The 20,486-nt window shown below is 52.1% G+C and overlaps 1 protein-coding gene across 1 annotated transcript in view; it reads right to left on the bottom strand.

Annotated features, from left to right (window-relative positions):
• SMAD3 (SMAD family member 3) overlaps nucleotides 1–20,486 on the bottom strand; it is a 115,575-nt gene that overhangs the window by 5,940 nt on the left and 89,149 nt on the right. Inside the window, exons 2-8 of the mRNA XM_016140992.2 lie at nucleotides 20,009–20,202; nucleotides 19,710–19,841; nucleotides 18,315–18,389; nucleotides 15,321–15,371; nucleotides 5,635–5,847; nucleotides 3,475–3,612; nucleotides 866–1,010 (exon numbers count right to left, since the gene is read on the bottom strand). Coding sequence (XP_015996478.1) covers nucleotides 866–1,010; nucleotides 3,475–3,612; nucleotides 5,635–5,847; nucleotides 15,321–15,371; nucleotides 18,315–18,389; nucleotides 19,710–19,841; nucleotides 20,009–20,202 — 948 coding nt within the window. The remainder of the gene's footprint in view (nucleotides 1–865; nucleotides 1,011–3,474; nucleotides 3,613–5,634; nucleotides 5,848–15,320; nucleotides 15,372–18,314; nucleotides 18,390–19,709; nucleotides 19,842–20,008; nucleotides 20,203–20,486) is intronic.

The following is a 20,486-nucleotide window of genomic DNA, read 5'->3' as shown; positions in this document are numbered from 1 at the left end:
TGAAGAGAAGGGGAGAGTAACTTGCAAGGCGCTGGCTCCCGCTGACGTGTGGGTACCTCTGTGTCTGCCTGGGGGGCTGGGGGCTGGGTGGGGGTGGGGGGCTGCGGAGCAGGAGGAGGGACACACAGCTCTGCCTCAGGAAACTCCTGTCCAGGTGCGAAAGAGAAGGGACCAGATTCTCTAAGCCCAAACCAGAGTGGTCTGAGAGAGTCAACAGAGCAGACCAGGTTGACCCCCTGGCCAGTGTCGGGTTTAAACCAATATCTGAAATTCTGAAAGACATCGTTTCTTTTCTGAGCAAGTAAACTTTGTTCCTTCATGACTATCCAAATCTCCTCCTCCCTTCCCTGCTCCTCGGTTATTTAACATTCTAGATACTCAGGGGCCCCAGAGTTAGAGATGGAACCACAGAGGAGGAAAGGAACAAGGAAATGAAAACTTAACTGCGTGGAGAGGGTCGTCCAGACACATCTGCCTGAAGTGAACAATCAGGAAGAGGCCAAGAAGGCGCAGTTCCAAGCTCAGCCTTTCCATTAACAATGTGACTTTGGGCAAGTCACTTTCCCTCCCTGGACCTTAGTTCCCTCACCCATACAATAGGGATGACGCAATGTCCCTAACCCAGGGTTGAGGTGAGGGTGCGTGTGTGTTTACAGCACGTGACAAACTGTGAGGCCTGTCAGCACTGGGCCAGCTCTTCCTTATCTGGTGTGACTCGCCCCCACCCCCAGCCTGCCAGGCCATGGCCTCTCTCCGATCCCTGGTCTCTGGTCTTCAGGCGAGGGCTGCCTAGCTTGTCTCTGAGGAGCCCCTGCCCTGCTGTTCTGACCCCTGGACCCTGGGACATGCGGCCCCCAGGACTGACCTGTACTCTGCGCCCCAGCCCTTGACGAAGCTCATGCGGATGGTGCACATGCGCGTCAGCTGGTAGACGGCCTCGAAACCTTGGTTGACAGACTGAGCCAGGAGGGCAGCGAACTCCTGGTTGTTGAAGATCTTCAGGTTGCATCCTGCCAACAGAACAAAAACAGTGCTCGTAGGGAAAAAGGGCAAACATGCCTGATGCTCCGCTCCTGGCTAAAGCCACCCCTGGGTCACCCAGAACAGCATAATTGACAGAGCTGAACTGGTACACACACTCTATGCTCAGCACCATGCTAGAGACAGGCCCACTTGGTCCCTGCCCTTAAAGCCATTGCCACATAAAGCCACTGCAACTGACATACGCGAGTGGGGAGAATTAAATACTGGCAAGCTCTCCAGCTCTTAGAGCTGTGGGAGTGCTGGAGAGGGCGGTAAAGTGGGCTACCAAGAACGCGGAGATGGTTTCGATAAAGGGGCGCTGCCCTGGGCAGAGGGGACAAGGCAGGGCTCCAGGCAACAGAGATAAGAAACCTAAACCAGAACGCTCATAGCCACCTGGGAAAGAATGACCAGTCTGCCATTCGATAGAGGAAGTGCTGGCGGAGACAGGCCAGCTGAAAGGCTGCTCAGCCCATGCCATTCCATCAGGACGCTCAGCACGGGCTCCCAGAACACCTCCCACCCGGCTCCTCTGATGAATCTACCGCGTGTTAGGGCCAGGAGGGAGGGAGAGATCTGGGCACAAAGCTGGGTAGAGGTGACATTCACAGCAAAGTGAAGGTGTGTGTCTCACACTCCAGGCAGTAAAACTGGAGACAGGCACAAATAAAGTTTATAATAAATCTTTTGTTTGAAGTTCTACCACCTGAGTGCCAAGAATGTGTCAACCAGAAAAATAAAGTCAAAAGCACATGCTGAAAATGCCCAAAAGGTGAGCTGAGGTGACACTTATTAATGGGACAACACTGGGCTCCTCATCTTGCTGTGTGACTCTGGGCTGGTCACTTTCTCTTTGTAAACCTGTGTCTCCTCTATGAAATGAGGGAGGGGCTGGCCTCGGAGGACCCCAAGCACTGACATTCTATGAGCTAACAGACACCACCACAGCCAATTTGGCCCTCACTGAAAGATGAGGGGGGGCTGGGGAAGGGAGAGGGCCAAATGCTAAGAATGCAACCCGGCTTCCCCTTCTCACTCTCTCCATGGGGAGTGTGGTGAGGTACGGCTGAAAGTGGGCTCCGGCCCCCAGATGGGCCAAGAACAGAGGAGCACAAGACTCAGGAGTCACACAGTCTGAAGCTCATTCCCGGCTCTGCCACTAGCTGTGTGTCCTTGGGCAGATGGCTTAACCTCTCTGAACTCGTCTCATCAACATGCCTCCTCACCTGAAGAGCCTGAATAACTGGAGAGGACTAAGCCAGAGCAGAGATGTAAATGTACTCTGTAGACACAACCACACAATGCTGTGAAAATGTAGAGCACTGTTATCATTTCAAACTGCCTGCATTCTTAACAAGACTCTCCCCATGGCCCACTGCTTCACTATCAACTGCTTTTCGATGGGCAGGAAAAGACATGCCACATGTACACCACAGTCCACGGCCCGACCTGGGCCACACACTCATCAGCCAGTCAGTCCACGCTCTGCAGGCTGCATGTCCAGCGGCTCCACGCCATGTGAGTGAGAAGTGGGCTTTGGCTGAAACTTTCTACCTCAGATTTCTAAGAAAAGAAGGCTAGATGGGATCGGCCTCCTGCCTGGTCTCACTGTCTAGGCCACCCTCTGGGGTAGAGCCCGACACCCCTTCTTGAAGTACATGTGGAATTCATCAGCTCTGCTAAGAAAACCGTTGACAGTTCCCCAGAATGAAAGTGAATCTTTGTCACATCCTTCTGTGGCCTGGTCCCATCATGCTTTCTAAACATCTCCCCTGTCTTCTACATGGCCTCTCCTCTAGACAAGAGTGCTGCCCATAGGTACCCTGCCCTCCATCATCGCAGGGCTTTTGCCTATATTCCCCCCGCATCCAGAATGCCCTCACGGTCCCCGCCCCACCATCTCCCTGCACCTAATGCCACTCCTCCAGGAACTCTTCCCTGATCCATCCCGGTAGTTTTTTCCCACTGGATCTAGGAACACCTTATCTGTGCTTAGCACACTCCCTTGTATTAAACCCATTCATGTTTTCGTGCTGTACACTCGGCAGGTATGTAAGGCCTGTGGGGACAGCAACAGGGCTTCCTGTACCCCTCCGTTCCCAGTAGCAATGCATGGTGTGCGTGTTTGTGGAAGGAAGGAAGGAAGGAAGGAAGGAAGGAAGGAAGGAAGGAAGGAAGGAAGGAAGGAAGGAAGGAAGGAGCGTGCCTGAGCATCTGTGCACACACAGGTCAAAGGCAGAGCTGTCACATGCTGCTTCTGTTCCCTGCACAGGTTCAGGGAGAGCACCGTGAGGCAGTAAGGCACTGAGAAAACCCAAACAAAGCCCTCCAGGTTGGCAATGAAAACCACGATGAAGGGATGTCAGGGGGAAAAAAAACCTCTCCAGGTCCCACGCACACTCCACAGGAGAGAGGATGCCAGGGAAGGGGTGGATGTGGACGTGACATTACCAGGTGGGATCTTGCAGACGGTGGCCGGGTGCCAACCATAGCGCTGGTTACAGTTGGGGGACTGCACGAAGATAGCGCTGTCGCTGAGGCACTCTGCGAAGACCTCCCCTCCGATGTAGTACAGCCGCACGCCTCGCCCTAGAGAGATTGGGGTCAGACAGGATCAGGATGCCTGGCCCCGCACAGTGGCCCCAGGGTCAGCTGTGGCTAGCGAAGGGGGTAGATGCTCCAAGTGACTGGTTCTTTGCCAGCTTCACCAGGCATAAGGGACCCAGAGCCCAAACCTAAACCCACACAGAGAATGACAGCCAATGCTGGGTTCCTAAAACCGGAGGAGGCAGGTGACAAAAGAACATGGGGTAAGTCTCAATGACAGCCTCTGCCACTGACCAGCTATGGGCCTCAGCCAAGTTACTCTACCTCTGAACCTCAGTTAAGACGGGGACAATAATAATACCTCACAGGGTTGTTGTGAGACACACACAGTAAGCGCCTGCTAAGTGTCAGCTGCTAGTGCTGCTTCTGCTAGGGCCCTTCCCCTCAGAGATTCAGAACTTTGTTCAGTAAACCTGTACAGCTCCTCCTGAGGCAGCACATACCCCAGGAGCCCTTCGCTGCAGGGATGGCTTAGTGCCACCCCCTGTACCTTTCTCCCCTCAATGCATTTTCCTAAAACATTCCATAGGCTTATATCACTTCTCCTTCATCTCTTAAATCCACTCCAGATGGACAATTATTTTTAAATTGGCTCTGCAATTCAAGCAGTTACGTAAACACCCTGAGCGCTCCACGCAGCCAGGGGATGCTCCTTTCTCCTCCACGGGAAGGGCTCTGTTCCCACTCCTGGGGAAGAGGCCCCGAGAGCCGGAAAATGGGGCCAGATTTTACAGGCGCAACGTCAAGTGGGATGAAAACCAGGCGACGGACCTACAGACCACGGGAGGTTCCCCTGTCTCCTAGTCCCACTACCGTCCCATCCCCCACCCACGCACCCCATTTCTTCTAGGGTCAGTGTTACAGGACTTGTGTCTCAGACGTGCAAAGTGATGGTGGACTCGTGGTTCACAAGAGCGGGGGAACAAAAATGGGGGTTTTTTTGTTATGGTAATTTTTGAAATATTTTTAAAATATACAAAAGTATAGAGACTCGGTGACACTTATGTACACCACCTAGAATCAGTACCTTTTTTAAAGTTAAAAAAAAAAAATTAGGGAGGCCATCCGGGAAGGACGCAGGCTCAGTAGCGGGGGGGGGGGGTGTTTGTCACCAACTATGTCACGTTGTGTGGCCCCTACAGGGCTCTGTCCCTTCCTGGGCATCAGATTATTCCCTGGAAAATGGGCACACCAGCCCAGCCCCATGGCTTTCAAACTTTTCTTCTCTTAACTATCAAATCCTGCCTTTGAGTGAAATCTTCTGTGAAAGTCCAAAACACAGTCCGAACGTGCAGAGATGCTCTGGTTCATGAGGGCCAGACCTGCTGCCCTGCCTCGCTCCTGACTTCACCCTGGACCAGCCCTGGGGGCTCGGGATGATGTCTGAGAACCCCCAGACGACATCTGTGATCTAGAGTCACCCCTTCGAAGTGACTCTAGGTCACAGAATCAGGCATATCCTCAGCATGAGAATTTTGTGAGCAAAGCAAGTGATACATCTCAAGGCTTCATCTTCTCTACACTAAATGATTTACTACGTTCTGGGTGTTAGAAGACAGAAAGACAGCAGCAGTGGTGATCCTGCAGTAGGCAATTCTCAATTTTCTACCTTTTCTAAATTTTCTAGAACAATCGTACAGGAAATTAACAAATAAAAGATCACTCCTCCGAGACCGATGACCTACTTATCCACCTATCAGCAATTAAGGGCATATTTATTGAGAATCACATATATTGCCTTTCTTATAGATTTCCCTTTCTTGTCTCCTTAAGTGTTTTCTTCTGTGGCTTTCAAATTTTCAGAGATGATTTGTGTCTCTGAGTGGGAAACCTGAACTCTACCTGTCAGGCCCCTAAACAAGACAATACAGAATGTGGGGGGTGGGGATGGAGGTGTGAGTCCCCTCCCTGGTTTTCAGCAGGGAGTGGGTCGGGCTTTGTGCAGAGCCTGGGCTGGGGCCATGGTGGGGGGTGGGGACAACGTGGCTGCCCCTTGCCCCTTACCGATATGCCTCCGCGTGAGTTCCACAGCCGCATTCCTGTTGACATTGGAGAGCAGCCCCAGGCAGAAGCGCTCCGAGTTGGAGGGGTCGGTGAAGCCATCCACCGTCATGGAGGGCTGCGAGGCGTGGAATGTCTCCCCAACGCGCTGGTTCAGCTCGTAGTAGGAGATGGAGCACCAGAAGGCTGGCTCGCAGTAGGTGACGGGCTGCAGGTCTAGGAGACAGGCCAGGCTGCTGGGTCAGTGGGGCTCCCAGGCCCCGTGCTCCCCCGTGGGGTCCCTGGATGCCCCAGAACACCATTTCTCCACCTCTCAGAGAGTACTAGAATTCCCACCCTCAGGCCTTCTATTGTGTAACACTTGCAGGATCCAATGGGACGAACTGTTCAGGGTTTTGGAGAAGCATTCCACCAGCCCTGCCGCACTTCATTTAGTTTTAGCTTGTAAAGGCCCTGCCCCACCCGGCCTAGCCTTGGGTTGAAGCAGTCTTTAGGGAAGTGCTGGACCTAATCTGACGAGGGCCAGGCTCCAAGCAGAACCTGGGCAAATCTACCAGATAGGCCTGTTGTGCTCACTGCTGTTGGGCCACCTACGCAGTCGCCTTCCAGCCTCTCTTCCAAGGTCCTCGCAGTAACCCATGCTGATCTCCGCCCCAAAAAGGGCTTTTGGCTTTTGGCTCTGCCTTATCATGGGCAAACACCTGGCCTGTCAAGCAGCAGGGTCCAAGCCTGTGAAATAACGAGGCTGGCACGGCCTAGGGGGTCTACGGCTCTTATCACAGAAACTATCTTCCAGATGTATCCAGATGCCATCTGTTGGAGTGTCTAAGACACAAACTCATCTAAAAGAAATTCTGAATTTGTCCTAGCTGGCAGTCTGTAGTCTCAAAACAAGGGCTCCTCAGAGCAAAACTGCCATCTTGTGAATGGTTGGTTCTCTTTCTCAGAAGAGTTGGGAACCCCTAAAATACAGGTTTCACATGATCCCACACCACCTTTCCTGTGACTTCCTAGACTTCCTGTCACTTCCAGCTATTCTGGGCTCCACAGCTGTCCAGGCGCCCCTGCCCTCCTCCTGGCCACCTTGACATCATCTCTCACCTCCGCGGGCCAGTGCACTTAGGCTTGGGCCAGCCCTCATCACTCCTTACTTGAATCAGTGCCCCATGTTCTAACAGAACTCCCAGCATTCCAGACTCTTCCAGCTGCTTCTCTACACTGCTATCACCTGGGCTGGGAGCGCCAAGTTCCGCCACGCCTTGCCCTCTGCCTGCGTGAATCCCACCCATTTGTTGGAGAATCATGGAATGTCCTGCTCATTCTTATACTTCCATCTGGGACCTCCAGCCTGGATCACTCGCTCTGACTCTTACATATATTTGGAACCACCTGGTTACTTAGGGTACGACTTTGTGGGACCTAGAGAGAGGGACGGCAAGGGCTTACTGGGCCAAGTCTCAGCACTGACCCAAGACTCCTGTTCACTGCCTTTTAGGCAACACCTCAGGGCAAGAACCCCCAAGAACCTCTGCTCACCAGACCTCTGTAAGTGTGTAAAGCCCAAGAGAGAAAAATCAGAAGCTGTTCTGAGAGAGGCCTGGGTGACTCCTGCAGGGCAGTGTGGCCCTGATCTCCTTCTGGGCTCTGCACCCATGATCTCTGCTTTAGGTAAAGAAACCACAACCACACATAGGAGGAGTTACAGACTGGTAACATCCCTGCCCTCAACACATACCCAGAAAGTGCCAGCTGGGGGGTTAAGACACCTAGATCAGCTTTATCGGCCTTGGCATTATTGACAGTTTGGCCAGATAGTTCTTTGTTTGGGGGAAGGGGCCTCTACCCACAAGGTGCCGGTAGCATCCCTCCATCTCATCCTCCCAAGCTGTGACAAGGAGATGTCTCCAGATGTTGCAAGATGTCTTCTGGAGGACAAATAGCCCCTGGATGAAAACTACTGCCCTAGATGTTAACCAAGCCATGGAGCACAAGCTTTAAAGCCAGGTGGACTGGAGTTCACTCCACTCCAGCACGGACAGCTGTGTGACTGTGAGCAAAGGAGTTACATTCCGAGTTTTAGTTTCCATATCCTCCACCTCCCAGCTACCTGAGTAGAGCACCTTCTTTACCTTTAGGCTTTATTTGTGGATGGGCTGAGGGAACTCGCATGAAGTGCAGGGTACACATCAAGCACTCAAGAAAGTGTTAATAATTACGACTTTCATTACTTGAACTTGAGAACATCCTGCTCCTGCCCCAACCTCCATCACAAGAGAGGCAGTGTCCTTGCCCCTTTCTCTCTTCCCAAGGTAGAGCAAGGGAAGATGAGGGAAGGCAGATCTAAGTTACTCAACAGAGACGGGGGAGGTGCAGGGCAGCGCTGACTGTGGCCTGTGCCCGAGGTTCGGATGAGCCACGTCAGCCATATCCGGCTCAGGCTTTGCTGGATGCTTCAACATTCCAGTGAGATAAGCTATATTCTAAACAATGTGGTCACTAAAATGTGAGCAATGTTGCTCTGGAAACCTTAAAAATAAATAAATAAATCCAAGTGTCGTCCATGCACTCGAAGTGGTCAGGCAGCATGTCAAAGAAAGAGGTCCTGGGGAAGGGCTGCTAGCCACCACTGCCCACAGGCAGGCTCTGTTCACTTCACTGTGTGACCTCCCTCTCTGGCCTCAGTTTCCCAGTGTGAACAGTGTCTGCAGTGTACTAGAAGACATCTAAAGCAGACTGTCTAAGTCACTGTGCTTTTGGCATGGGTCAGCCTGAACAGGCAGCTGTGGCTGGACCTGGCTTCCCTAGCAAAGTACAGAACAGCAGAGTCCTCATCCTCAAGTTATAAAGCCTTGTCCAGAAGCCCCTGGGCTTTGTCCAGGCAGAAGAAAGAGAGCTAGGCTCTGGCTCCCAGGAACACTGACACGGCTCACCTGCCAAAAAGAAGAAAAGCCAGCAGGCCACCCATCTGGTGACAGGGTGCCGAAACCTCACTCTGGGGACATATGGGCTTCTAGATGTCTCAGGATCAGAGTGGGACTTGGGGTCCAAGCCCAAGAGACCCTTCCAGGCAGATCTGAGCCTTTAACCAAACATCTCTATAATTGCAGACACAAACTGGACAGTGTTGTGAAAACACTGGATGCAGGAGCCTGACACGTAATTAAGAAGTTTGGGGGAGCAATGTAGTCAGGCCAAGACAGTTTTTGAAGGCTGCCACTTCAGAAAGGGCTGTTTGGACAAGCTGACCTGCATTCAAACCGGAGTAGCATTTATTATTCTCTGCAAACAATTAAAAGCGGCCCTGTCTTCCACCTCTCTCCCTTCCATCGCCCCTCGGCTGCTTCCTCAAGGCACTTCTGCAAGAGGAGTGCATCGTCACCTCTGGGTTCTGCCTTGAATGGCACTGTATTTTCGAACTGCACATATGCCTTCATTTCTTTCCCACCAAAGGACTTATCCACAAAATGGTTAAGTACAAGAGAAACAAAAAGTCAGAACCCTGGAAAAGAGAAGACTATATATAAATGGTATAACCATGAGATTATAGCTACTAAAAAACATTCAGTTTGGCTTTGAGCTTCCTAGCAGACAAGGCAAAAAAAACAGAATATCCTACAAGGCTCTGGCTGGTGGACAGATAATTCTTACTAGTTCTGCAGGGGAAACAAAGCTTGTCCTAGCACTAAATCTTAAAAGAAGTCTGTCAGGTAGTAAACCCTCCCCCACATCAATCAAGCTAGCCAACCAGCCTTGGTTTCAAGAGTTTCCTCACAAATACAGAAGTGATTTCACATAAGGTTGCATCTTGAAAATGACCTGAAGACATGCCATTCCAAGGCTCTTCTGAGAGGACAGCTTTACAGGGGTAAGGTGACTTGCCCCAGTGGAGAGTGGTGTTGCATCTCCAGGCCAAGGACTTGGCACACCTGGAATGGTAGAGGATGGCATGTGCCCAAGTCCTTTCCTTCAAACCGCCCTGCTCCCAGCCAGACTGCTGAGTCTGTGCTAATCTCTGTTCCTGGAGAAGAGGTGTTGGAGACGCAGGAACCTCCAGCTCCAGCCATTCTCGGCCCCCCTGCCCCCACCAGTGCAGTGTCGGCCAGACTTCTCGAGTGGCATGGGGCACTTAATTCATGACTGGCCCCCTGCCAGCCTTACACATTGGCTGGCTTCAGTTTTGAGCCCTATTCCAAGCTGGCATAGACTTTCTGTTTTGTTTAAGGAAAAGAAAACAGAATAAAACCCAGAAGGCAACACTTGGATTAAGGGATGCCTATTAAAAACATGTGCAAGAAATCCAAATCCGGTAAAGGGAGGGGGTAGGGGGAGGCCAGAGGGGAAATTAACTTTCTACTATAAATCGAAAGCAGGGAACAGGCAAAGGCCAGGAGCGCCAAGGCTGGAAGGCTAAAGGGCAGACTTGAATGAACCGGCTTCCTCCGGGCCCTCCTCACTGTGGATGCAGTCCTACCTCAGACCGGGAGGCTCCATGCTCTGATCCCCATGTGCCTTCACGCTACCATCTCTCAGTCCTTACTATTCCCTCTGCCTGGGCTGCCCCTTTCCAACCTTCAAGGCCCAGCTCACGCGGCTGTGAAACACTGCCTCGGTGCAGGACGGACCCCTCCTCTGGGCCACCTGCGAGAGTTAGTTCCTACGGCACCAGGCCAGCTGTGTCCCAGCATCCGAGGCACCAGTTCCAACCTATCTCACTAAAGATGAGGGCGACACACCAAGGTGTACACAGAAAGAACCCGTCATGCTTTCAGCTTAAGATTAGTTTACCAAAACCAAGCATAGTGGCAAATTCTCAGAGCCGGACCCTTGGGAGTGTGAGGATACAGCTGGCAGCTAAATCTCTGTCATTAAGACGCCTGTGATTTCCCAAGTTTACAGACGATCAGAGCCTGAGACCTTAAAACAGGCCTTGCGCAGCAGCATGAACACACCTGGAACCACACCCGCCCTCTGTCAGGGGCCGGCATCTTCCCGCTGCTTTGCCACCTTGGCCCGTCTCTCTTGGCAGGAGAGGAAGGTACCCTCTGCCTGAGGCACTGTGGGAAACTGTCACCTCCTCACACTGTAGCTCAGGGCACTCCCTAGAACCTTGTTTCCCTTGGTCAAGGCCCACCCCGAAATGTCTCACTTTAAAGCAGAGAACAACTTACTCACCGGCAGGATCCAGCTCGTTATCTTTTTCCTCTCTCTCCACCTCCCTTCTCTTTCCCCTCCATTTGCCCCAATCCTCTGACTTAAATGCTTAGGAAATTCCAGGTGACTCATTCAGCACCATGTGTAATAACAGGAACATCACCTGCTCACATCCCTTCCCTGAAAAACAAAGCCCTGGGGTCTCCCAGAGCCTCTGGCGGGAGGCTGAGCTGGCTCTCAATCACACACTGGGGCTCCCACGAGTCACCGCAAGTGGCTTTACTGTGGCAGAAGGCCCAACCTTTTGCCCAGAGTGGGGAGGAAATGAAGAAGGAGCCAGATGTCCTATGCTTTATTTCTTTTTGTATAACAATTTTTTTTTGCCGAGAAATAATCAGATGTCCTGAGATGTCCCCATCTTTCTCTAGGAAGAACTCACTGTGTGCCTGTCATCGCCCTACCATTTGAGACATACTGGTAGGAGGAAGAAATGCAAAGGCTGCTGCTGTGTGCTCCCTCCCCGCCTCCACCCTTTATTTGCCCTTCAGCCCACTGCTGACCTACTTCAGCCCCCACCTTTCCCCATATCTGCTCTCCAAAGGATGTCCCTGAACTCCCGTTGTCAAGCTCAAGGCCTTTTCTTACACCTCATTTTGCATCTCTGCAGGACCTGCCCTAGTGCCTCCCTCTCCTCCTGGCTGCTGTGGCCCCATCCTCTACCTGACCCCCAGCCTCTTCCCCAACCCTGTCCCTCCCTGAGGGGAGCCCCCATAGGTCTGTCTTTGACTCTCTTTCCTTCTTGAGTTGGGTTTTCCTTTCCTCTGAACTCATCCACTCCCACGACTTCAGCTGAACCTTCGTCAATGTTTCCAAAGTGAGATCTATGGGTGGTCAATAGGGCTGTACGAGAAAAGTGTTCCAACAGTGGTCAGATCCATGGGAGAAATGCTGATCAAACAGGCCTCCTTTCTGCAGGACTTCTCAGAGGCTTTACTATGCTAGTGCCCTAGGAGCCCCGCAAGAGGGTACAGTACAGGCTCTCTAAACTCACTTGATGACAGAATCCTGTTCCTCTGACCCCACTTTGGGAAGGCTGTCAGATGTGCTGCTGGCTTCCAAATCTGTACCTCCAGCCCAGGCCTCTCTCCTGTCAGCTGCCTCCTGGACACAGTTAAGCAAAGACAACTCACCGCCATCTTCCAACCCAAACCCGCTCCATCTCCTGTTTGTCCTGCCTCAGTTTAAGAGGCCTCACCAGCTAAAACTGGTCAATAAACCCTGCTGATTCATGGTTCTCTCTCGAATGCCCTCTCCTAGCCCTGCTATCATTTTTCTAAAGCATTTCTCTCAGCCTCCTTTAGCGCGACAGATTCCTGAGTGTTGTTTTTTTTCCTCTAGTAATTTTCCCTAGAACTTAAGTTTCATACAGTGGCCAGATCAATCTTTATAAAGCTGCCATCAGATAATAACCCTCCAAAAACAAAAACAAAAAAACAAAACAAAAAACAAAAAACCCTCACTGACAACTTTACTCCGTAAGCAGGACGGGACTAAATGAGCACGGCGCTCAGGGCTCCTTTCTCAGCGGCCCAGAGGCCGTCTCAGCCTCATCCGCTCGACTGCCCCTCTCAGCCTGCGCCTCTCAGCCTGCCAACCACCACAGTGCCAGCTGTCCTCGGAGCTCGCCCTGACCTTTCATGCCACTCTTCCCATCTGCAATGTCCTGCCCTCCCTCTCTGCCTCACGGTACCCTACCTGCCCTTCGGGATCCAGCTCACACATGTCACCACAACTGTGACGTCTTCCCACCCCACCCAGCACCATCCTCCTTGGCACATACGGTTCCTCCCTGTGCTGTGCTTGCTCCCTTGGCATCCAGCACAATGCACCACAGGTGAAAAGAGACACCTTCAGCCACTCCACCAGACTGTGAATCCTAAGTGCCCTCCCCAGCTCTGGACCCCCAGCATCAGTACATACTGGAAACTCAGCCAATGCCGAGTGAATGAATACATACATAGGAACTCCAGCAAGCCTGAATGCATGCCCCTACTGGAATGCCATCATTACCTCCTTTGACCTCCTTCATCTGCACCAACTTCTTGTTTTATAATTAGGTATAGTCCTGCCTTATTTATCCCAACGAGGCCATAAGCACCTTGATGGCACGAGTATGTGAGTTATCTCTGAATTCCCCCCAACTGCCCCCACACCTGGACTGGCACACAGCAACCGGGCAGGAAATGCCTTGTGAAAGAATAAGGAAGAGACAGACAAGCAGGCAGGGCTTCTGCCCAGAGATCACATGGGACACAGGGTGCTCAACCTGACATCTGTCCCCAACTATAAGCTACTGAACACCCTCCTTGAGCCTTGTTCTTCTGGGTGAGGGGAGTGGGGTGGAGGGAACTGGTCTAATTGGCCCAGCAAGGCAGTGAGCCTTGTGCAGACAGGAGCAGAGTCTCTGGATCCTGAGTTCAGAGCCAGCTTCTCCATTTGCTAGCTGCATGACCTGGGACAAGTTAGTTAGGCAGTGTGTCCCCTTAGTTTCCTAATCTGTAGAATGAAAACCTGCGATACCACTACCCCATGTAGTTGTTATGAGGATTGGCATGAAGCACTCTGTACAACACTCAGTCCATAGTAAGTTCTCAGGAAATGTTGGCCATCATCATCACCATCCTCTCCTCCCCTTCCAGCTACGAGGCCAAGAGTCAGAGATTTTATGGGCAGGATGAAACCAATAGGTCTGAACAGGTGGAGGTGGGGGCGTGAGGGCTTATCAAGCAGAGAGGAAGCTGGGCCTGTCAGCCCCTGTGTCTCGCCATGAGTCCTTCCCCTGACTCGTCAGCTGACTCGTTCCCCCATTTAAATCCTCCCAGAAGAGGGGCACCCACTCTCTGCCTGCCAGGCTCATGGCGTGTACCTTCCTTTGGAATAAATGACCCAAGAATTCTCGATCTCAAACAAGGGGCATGAGGATCAGGGCAGCAGGGAGGAAGAACTGTGCCAAGAGGGCACTTTGCCTAGGGTCGAAGTTCAAGAACTGTCCTGGTCCCCATGATCCAGAGGGGAATTCACAGTAAGCTAGCTCCTGGGGCAACTGTCAGTCTGACCAGAGTCAGGCATCAGGGCTCCAAAGCCTATCAACTGAAAGTGTTGCTGTGGACGTGGTGGGGTAAATTGGTGGGGTACAATTAAATCCAAGCCAGCTAACCTCAAAAGCCGAAAGCCCAGAGTCAAGTTCACAGTCATGGCCTTTAGTTTCTCAAGTGTTAACATAGCTTCCAGCCTTCGGAGTTTGTTTTTAATAACTCAATCAGTCCTTTCACATCAGGAATTTGACCTTCGCTCAGCAAAGCCCAACACTCACACTGATATTATTTTACAAAGATGTTAAAACAGATCCCCCAAAGTCACATTTCACACTGCCCACTTGTCAGCCTGCATTAAAAGGTTTTCAAGCATCTCCCAATGTTCCAAAGGATGACTTTCCTCATCTGATGCTATCAGTCAAGGACTGGAAACAACTGGGAACAAAAGCCAGGCCAATCCCTTCTGATTCACCAAGCTTGGATATTAACTATTTCATCTCCTGAGCAGCACATTAAGACACAGCAATAAAGGCTGAAACAAAGCCAAGCTCATATTTTTCTAAAACTACCAGACCAGAACATAAATCCCCCTCAATAAAAACAGAACGGATATTTCATTTGTTCTGAGACCTTCTGCAGGTCCACCACATCAGAGTTGAAATCTGCTCTGGAGTGAAAAACAAATCTCAGAAAAACTGACCCAGAAGTCCAACGGAGGGAAGGTCATGGAAATGATGGTCTTGCTGTTCCAAAACATCATGAGATAATGCAAAATGATAAACAAAGTATCAAAATATGAAAATGTGTTTACAAAATAATATAAAGAGAAGAAAGAATGGAGAAATGGATATGCACTATGATGATCTCAATGGCAAGGTACCACTGTACATGCCTGATCCACAAATATCAAGACTGTGATAAAACAATGACTGTGTTTGCGTAAAAGAGGCTGTGGGAAATTTTGCTTTTGTTTTCAAAATCTTTCTATGTTGCCATTTTAAATAAAAACTACATCATTGTAAGATGAGATGCTCGGATAAAATCTAAATAAGTGGATCTGAAACAAGTCTACAAAAGTCGGGGGCTGGAGTCTGCGCCGATGCCCGTGGCTTTGCAACCAACCACACACGTGGGCTTGGCTGACCACAGACCCTTGTCTCCCGAGCGCAAAGTTTGGGAGACTTTCACTCACTCATATCTAACCACCACCCAGGGAAACACAAACCTGGCGTATGCGTGCCTTTCCTGCCAGCACTGTTCTCAGGGTTCCAGTTCTGTGGGTGACCCCAGAATCCCTGTAACCAGAAACCTGATGGGATGTGCTGAGCTGGCCAGTGATGGGGGTTTGGGGGTGGAGCCTCACCTTCAGGGACCCTCTCCCCACACTGGGACAGGACTGCAGCCAGAGAAAGTCCCAGTCATACAGACCGAGGAGACACTTACCTAAGTTACTGTGTGCTGGGGACATCGGATTCGGGGATAGGTTTGGAGAACCTGTAAGGTGAGACACAGGCATGAGACTTCATAAGAGAATCTTGGCAGGAGGGCCCAATTACTAAACACTTAAATCGAGGTGGGGCAGCTCAACACAGCAGGAAGAAACCCTGGGCCCAGGACGAGGCCTAGCTCCATATCCTTGCCCATACTCTCCCTCCCTGGGGTCCAGGTTCTTCATCTGCAGAATGAATGGACAAGTGGGTGATCTCAAGGTCTCTGCCACCACTCGATGGTTTGACGCTCTTCACCAGGACCCACAGTGCAGGGCTGCTGTGTTCCCAACTAGGGTACAACACCCTGCACCACACTGACCCTCCCTGATAACTATGCCCGCAGGAAAACAAGAGGGGCAAGGAAGGGCCCCCTCCCCAGCTTCTCAAAGACCCAAGCGGTGACCTCTCACACAGGTGGGGCAACAGCTACCCAGACATCACCCGTCAGTTCTCTCAACAACTCATGCACCTGGAAATACCAATCTAACCCTTTCCCCAGGTTTCAGGAAACTCACCAGGCTGCCTTAGAAATCCCACGACTCAGCAACCAGACTGACTTTTTTGTAAGACATAATGCTGCACGTGGGGAAAAGCACAAACCTACCCAATTCTTCCTACTCTATCACCGTCTCTCCACCCCTCACCCCCAGAAGTTTGATGTTTTTTTTTTTTTTAAAGCCCACATGGCATCGACCTTCCAAAAAACCAAGTGGCTGCCTTTCACGGAGCAACACTGGGCACGTCCCTCCTTTGTCCCTGCACCCATGGGGCTACGAGAGTTATTTACTTATTAACGACCCTGTGAGGTTGGCCCCACCCTGAAATCTACCAGTTCTAGGGGCTGGGCCTCCTGCATACGCCTCCCTCAGCTGTTGGTGGGGGGTTCTGTTCCAGCTCCCACCATGGGCTTCTTTTCCTCCCCCAGCAGCCAATTCATCAGGGGATGTGGAAGAGTTCCAGAAGGAGCAGAGGTTCCGAAGCAGCATGGGTTCCGGACATGTGGGCTTTGGCAAAGAGGTTTAACCTCTGTAAGCCTTGACTTTTTCCCTCAGGTATAAAATGGGGATAATACCATCTACTATGTGACTTATGGAAATGAACTGAAAGCATGCAGAGAAAAATGCCTACACCAAGACTGGTACGTAGTAGATTCTCAATAAATGTGATTTCCTATTCTGTGGTGGCTCATGAAGACCCAGGAAAGCTGTGGGACCTTCTCACTGATCTGAACAGGCATGTGTATGCAAGTTAGGGGAGACACAGGGCTGGCTGGATAGTGACCCTCAGGCTCCAGCTGGGACGCCGCCACGTTTCAGCTATCCATGAGCAACTGGACTGGTTTCCAAACAGACGACTTTGAATGAAGAACAGAATAAATAGGAGACCCCACCAACTCAGCCACCAATGGGCTGGCTGCAGTCCGCAAAGCCCAGTGTCCACTTTCAATAAATCACTTATGTTACCACGAGGGCCCTGCAAAGTACACTTATGGGAGGAGAAGAAGAATAGAGAGGGGACAGAGAAAATGGCGCAGAAAGGAACAGGAGGAGAGGGAAGAACTGAGACCTGAGGCGGCAAAAAAGGCAGCTGCTCAGCCCATACACAGAACCTTCCTCTTTGGTCTGTTTTCTTTTATAACAATAATCATTCCACACCATGAAGAGCAGTGAGGAGGAAAGAAAGAAGGGAGAGTGAGAAGAAATATAGCATCTGGAGAGATGCTACTTAGCTGGCCTGCATCCCATGCCAACGTTTAATAGCTGCGAGCTTGCCACGGCCACTTGGCATCGAACACAGGAAGGTCTTCAGTGTGTTCCAGCTGGGTTCACACTGTCAGCCACTCACAGGAGGTTGGGGGCAGGGGGTGTTGGGGGATGCTAAACCCCAAAGTACCACCATGCCCAGGCTAGGTACCAAGCAACTACGTTTACAATGAACATGTGAGTGTCTTTTGTCTCTTTTGGGCTGTGTGCAAGGCAGGTGGCTCTGTTGTGTCTGGCGGTACTGTGGGCACGATGCATGCCCACCATCATCAGAGCAGGACATCTGCTTGGCTCCCTCCTCCTCCTCCTCACCCAACCGCGCACAACACAGTGCACATTCCATGTGGCAGCTGGGGTTCAATTCTAGAAGCCACTGGTCTGGAGCCAATTTGGTCTCATAATAAATGATGTAGGAACATCTGGAGATGTGGCTGAAGACAACTGGGCTGGGTCCCTCACGGTAGGAACACACAGATCACATTTGGTCACCACACAAAAATAGATGCTTCAGGGGCCTCCACTGGCCGTTGGCACAGACCTTGTCTTCATTCGGGCTCTAAGGAGCTGTTTCTGGTGATCAAGCCCATGCCCCAGCCTACTGCCAGCAACATCTCACTGAGGCACAGATTCACTCAAAGCCTACGGTGGCTCCCCATCAGCCCCCCGCCACACTCGAAGGCTTGAGCGACATATCCTCCTGTCTCTCCCCCACCTCTAGAAGAGCAGGCTCTGGTCACGCTGAGTCCTTACCATCCCCAGAATGCACCATGCTCTCCTGCCCTTTTTCCATCAACTCTGACTGGCACGCCCTCTGCCTGCCCTGACGGCTTGGTGAACACATCACTAAAATTCAACTCAAGAAAAACTTCCTCTACGCTGTTCTGCTGCACCCCCAAGACCTCCTCCCCAGGCTGGGTGTAAGTGGCCCTACTCTGTGCTCCTGATCCCACGTGGCATCTTCCACCAGGGCACATGTAAGATGCACAGTAACCGACACTTGTTTGGTTGGTCTCTCCCACAGGCTGTGAGCAGCTCAGGCTCCTCCTCTGTCCCTAGCGGCTGGCCCAGTGCCTGGCACAGAGTGGTTGCTCTATAAATACTGAACAGAGGAAGAGAGGGAGGGGGTGAGGAGGGAGGAAAGGAAGGCACTCAGGATTAAGGGCGCACCCCTCCAAGACTCTGACCTGCGTCCATGCTGTGGTTCATCTGGTGGTCACTGGTCTCTCCATCTTCACTCAGGTAGCCAGGGGGTGGGGTTTCTGGGAATCAGAAAGAAAACAGTTCATTAAATGGCCTCCATAGCTTGGCTCTTGAGAGACCTTTAGCAAACTCTGTCACACATTCACACCACTGTGCCTGTAGCAGGTGCTGGAGGAGCTCTGAGTCTTGACTCAAGGGTGTGGCCCCTGGATCCTGCTGTCCTCATGCCCTTGACCTCGGGGCTCCCCACCTCATCATTAGTGCCTTTGTTCATAAGTCTGACATGCCTGTTCCTACAGCCTCTGCCAGGCTAACTTCTCCTCATCATTCGACATCAGGTTTAACCCTACCCCTCCAAGGGAAGCTGTGGTCAGCCTTACCCACCTCTGTTCTCTGAAGGGCAACAGCTTCGAGCCCCACTGTGGCTCTGTCATCTACTCCTGTGCAAGTGCCGTGCTATCTGTCATCTCCTTAGGGGATGTCCTAGCTTCCCAAGTGGGCTGCACATTCAGTGACAGCAGAGACTATGATCTATTTCTTTGCATCTACCGCCCAGACAGACTTAGCTCTCCAAAATTTGCTGAATGAACAAAGTAGGGGGCCTGCCCCCTGGAGACCAGCGCTACCTAGACAGGATCTGAAAAGGCTGGATCGGTACAGTGGGTCTCTCCTTAATGCAGTGATCCATGCACACAGGCCTGTGGTCACTCTCAACACAATACACTCACTCAGGATGAAGGCTCATCCAAATCAGAATGCCCTGAAAGGAAAGCGGCAAGGTTACTGCCCAGCGGCCCGGCCTCGGTCCCTGCACCTTAACTAGCCCAACGCTGCCAAGCTGTTTTCCAGGACTTCAAGAGTGCTGCCGATTCACACATTATTTGCATGTAAATGAAGGGCTTCTAAAAACATCTGCACTCTTTGACAGTGGAGCCCACTTCTTCCTGTGGAGCCCAAACCAAATTGGGCCTGAACCCCTACCCAGGCTGTAACCGCTCAGCAGGCTGACCGACAGGCCAGCTCTCTGCTCGCCACCTGACCAGCGGTGCACCCACTGCCTCTGCAGCCCCCAGACCATCAGGGGTTCTGCCTGAACTCCAGCCCCAGCCTCAAGGCGGTGAGAGGAACACAGCGTCACTATTTCCGCTTCCAAAATAAATGACTGCACCGAGGCCAGGCGGAAGGGTCACACTGCCACTTCTCCGTGCCAAGAAAAGCATCGTTAGTGAGCAGAGAGCCAAGGCCACGGGTCCTCTCCCAACAGGGATGGGGTTCTGAGTCAGGGGCCAGCCCTGTGTGCAGACAGGGTTGCCGGGGGTGGGGGCAGGAGCGGAGCTGCGGGCCATGTCCCCAGGCTCCCTGCACTGCCAGGTACCTACCTGGAATATTGCTCTGCGGCTCAATGCCCGCAGGGAAGTTAGTGTTCTCGGGGATGGAATGGCTGTAGTCGTCCAGTGGGGGGAACTCGGCCGGGATCTCCGTGTGGCGCGGCACCAACACAGGAGGTAGAACTGTCAAGAGACAGAACAGAGGTGTGTTGGCACCGATGCCAGGCTGGCACCAAAGCCCCTGTACTCCCTCAGCAGGGGTAGGAAGAGGAGGGAGGGGAGAGGAAGAGCGGGTGGGGGAGGCGATGGTATGGGCAGCTGCAGGCCCCGTGGAGAGGAGGGGAGCATACCTGGGGTCTCTACCCTCTGATAGTGGTAGGGATTCACGCAGACCTCGTCCTTCTTCATGTTGAAGGCAAACTCGCACAGCTCCATGGCCCGCAGCTCGTGGTGGCTATGCAGGTCAGGCCACCGCCACAAGCGGCAGTAGATGACATGGGGGAGCCCTTTCCTATGGGACACCTGCAGTCGGCCATCCAGGGACCTGCCGGGACAGGGAGGGGCAAAGAGAGACCGTGAAGTGGACTTGGCCTGCCTTCTTCAAAGTCCTGCCTGCTGCAGCTCCTGGCAAGTTTGCTGGAAGAGGCACAGAAAGCTCTCCCCTCCCCTCCTTTCTTTCAGACTCAGAGGGCCCAGAGATCAGAGAACCACTAACTGTTAGTGCTGGAAGATATCCCAGGAGAAGAACACAGGCCCACCAAGGAAGGCCGAGGCCTCCCCAGGCTGGCGGAGTCGTCCCTGAGGCAAGTTCTCCACATTCTCCAAGCT

This window comes from Rousettus aegyptiacus, unplaced genomic scaffold (genome assembly GCF_014176215.1).
Source record: "Rousettus aegyptiacus isolate mRouAeg1 unplaced genomic scaffold, mRouAeg1.p scaffold_m13_p_3, whole genome shotgun sequence".
NCBI classification, from domain to species: domain Eukaryota; kingdom Metazoa; phylum Chordata; class Mammalia; order Chiroptera; family Pteropodidae; genus Rousettus; species Rousettus aegyptiacus.
This window is presented reverse-complemented; position numbering and strand designations above follow the sequence as displayed.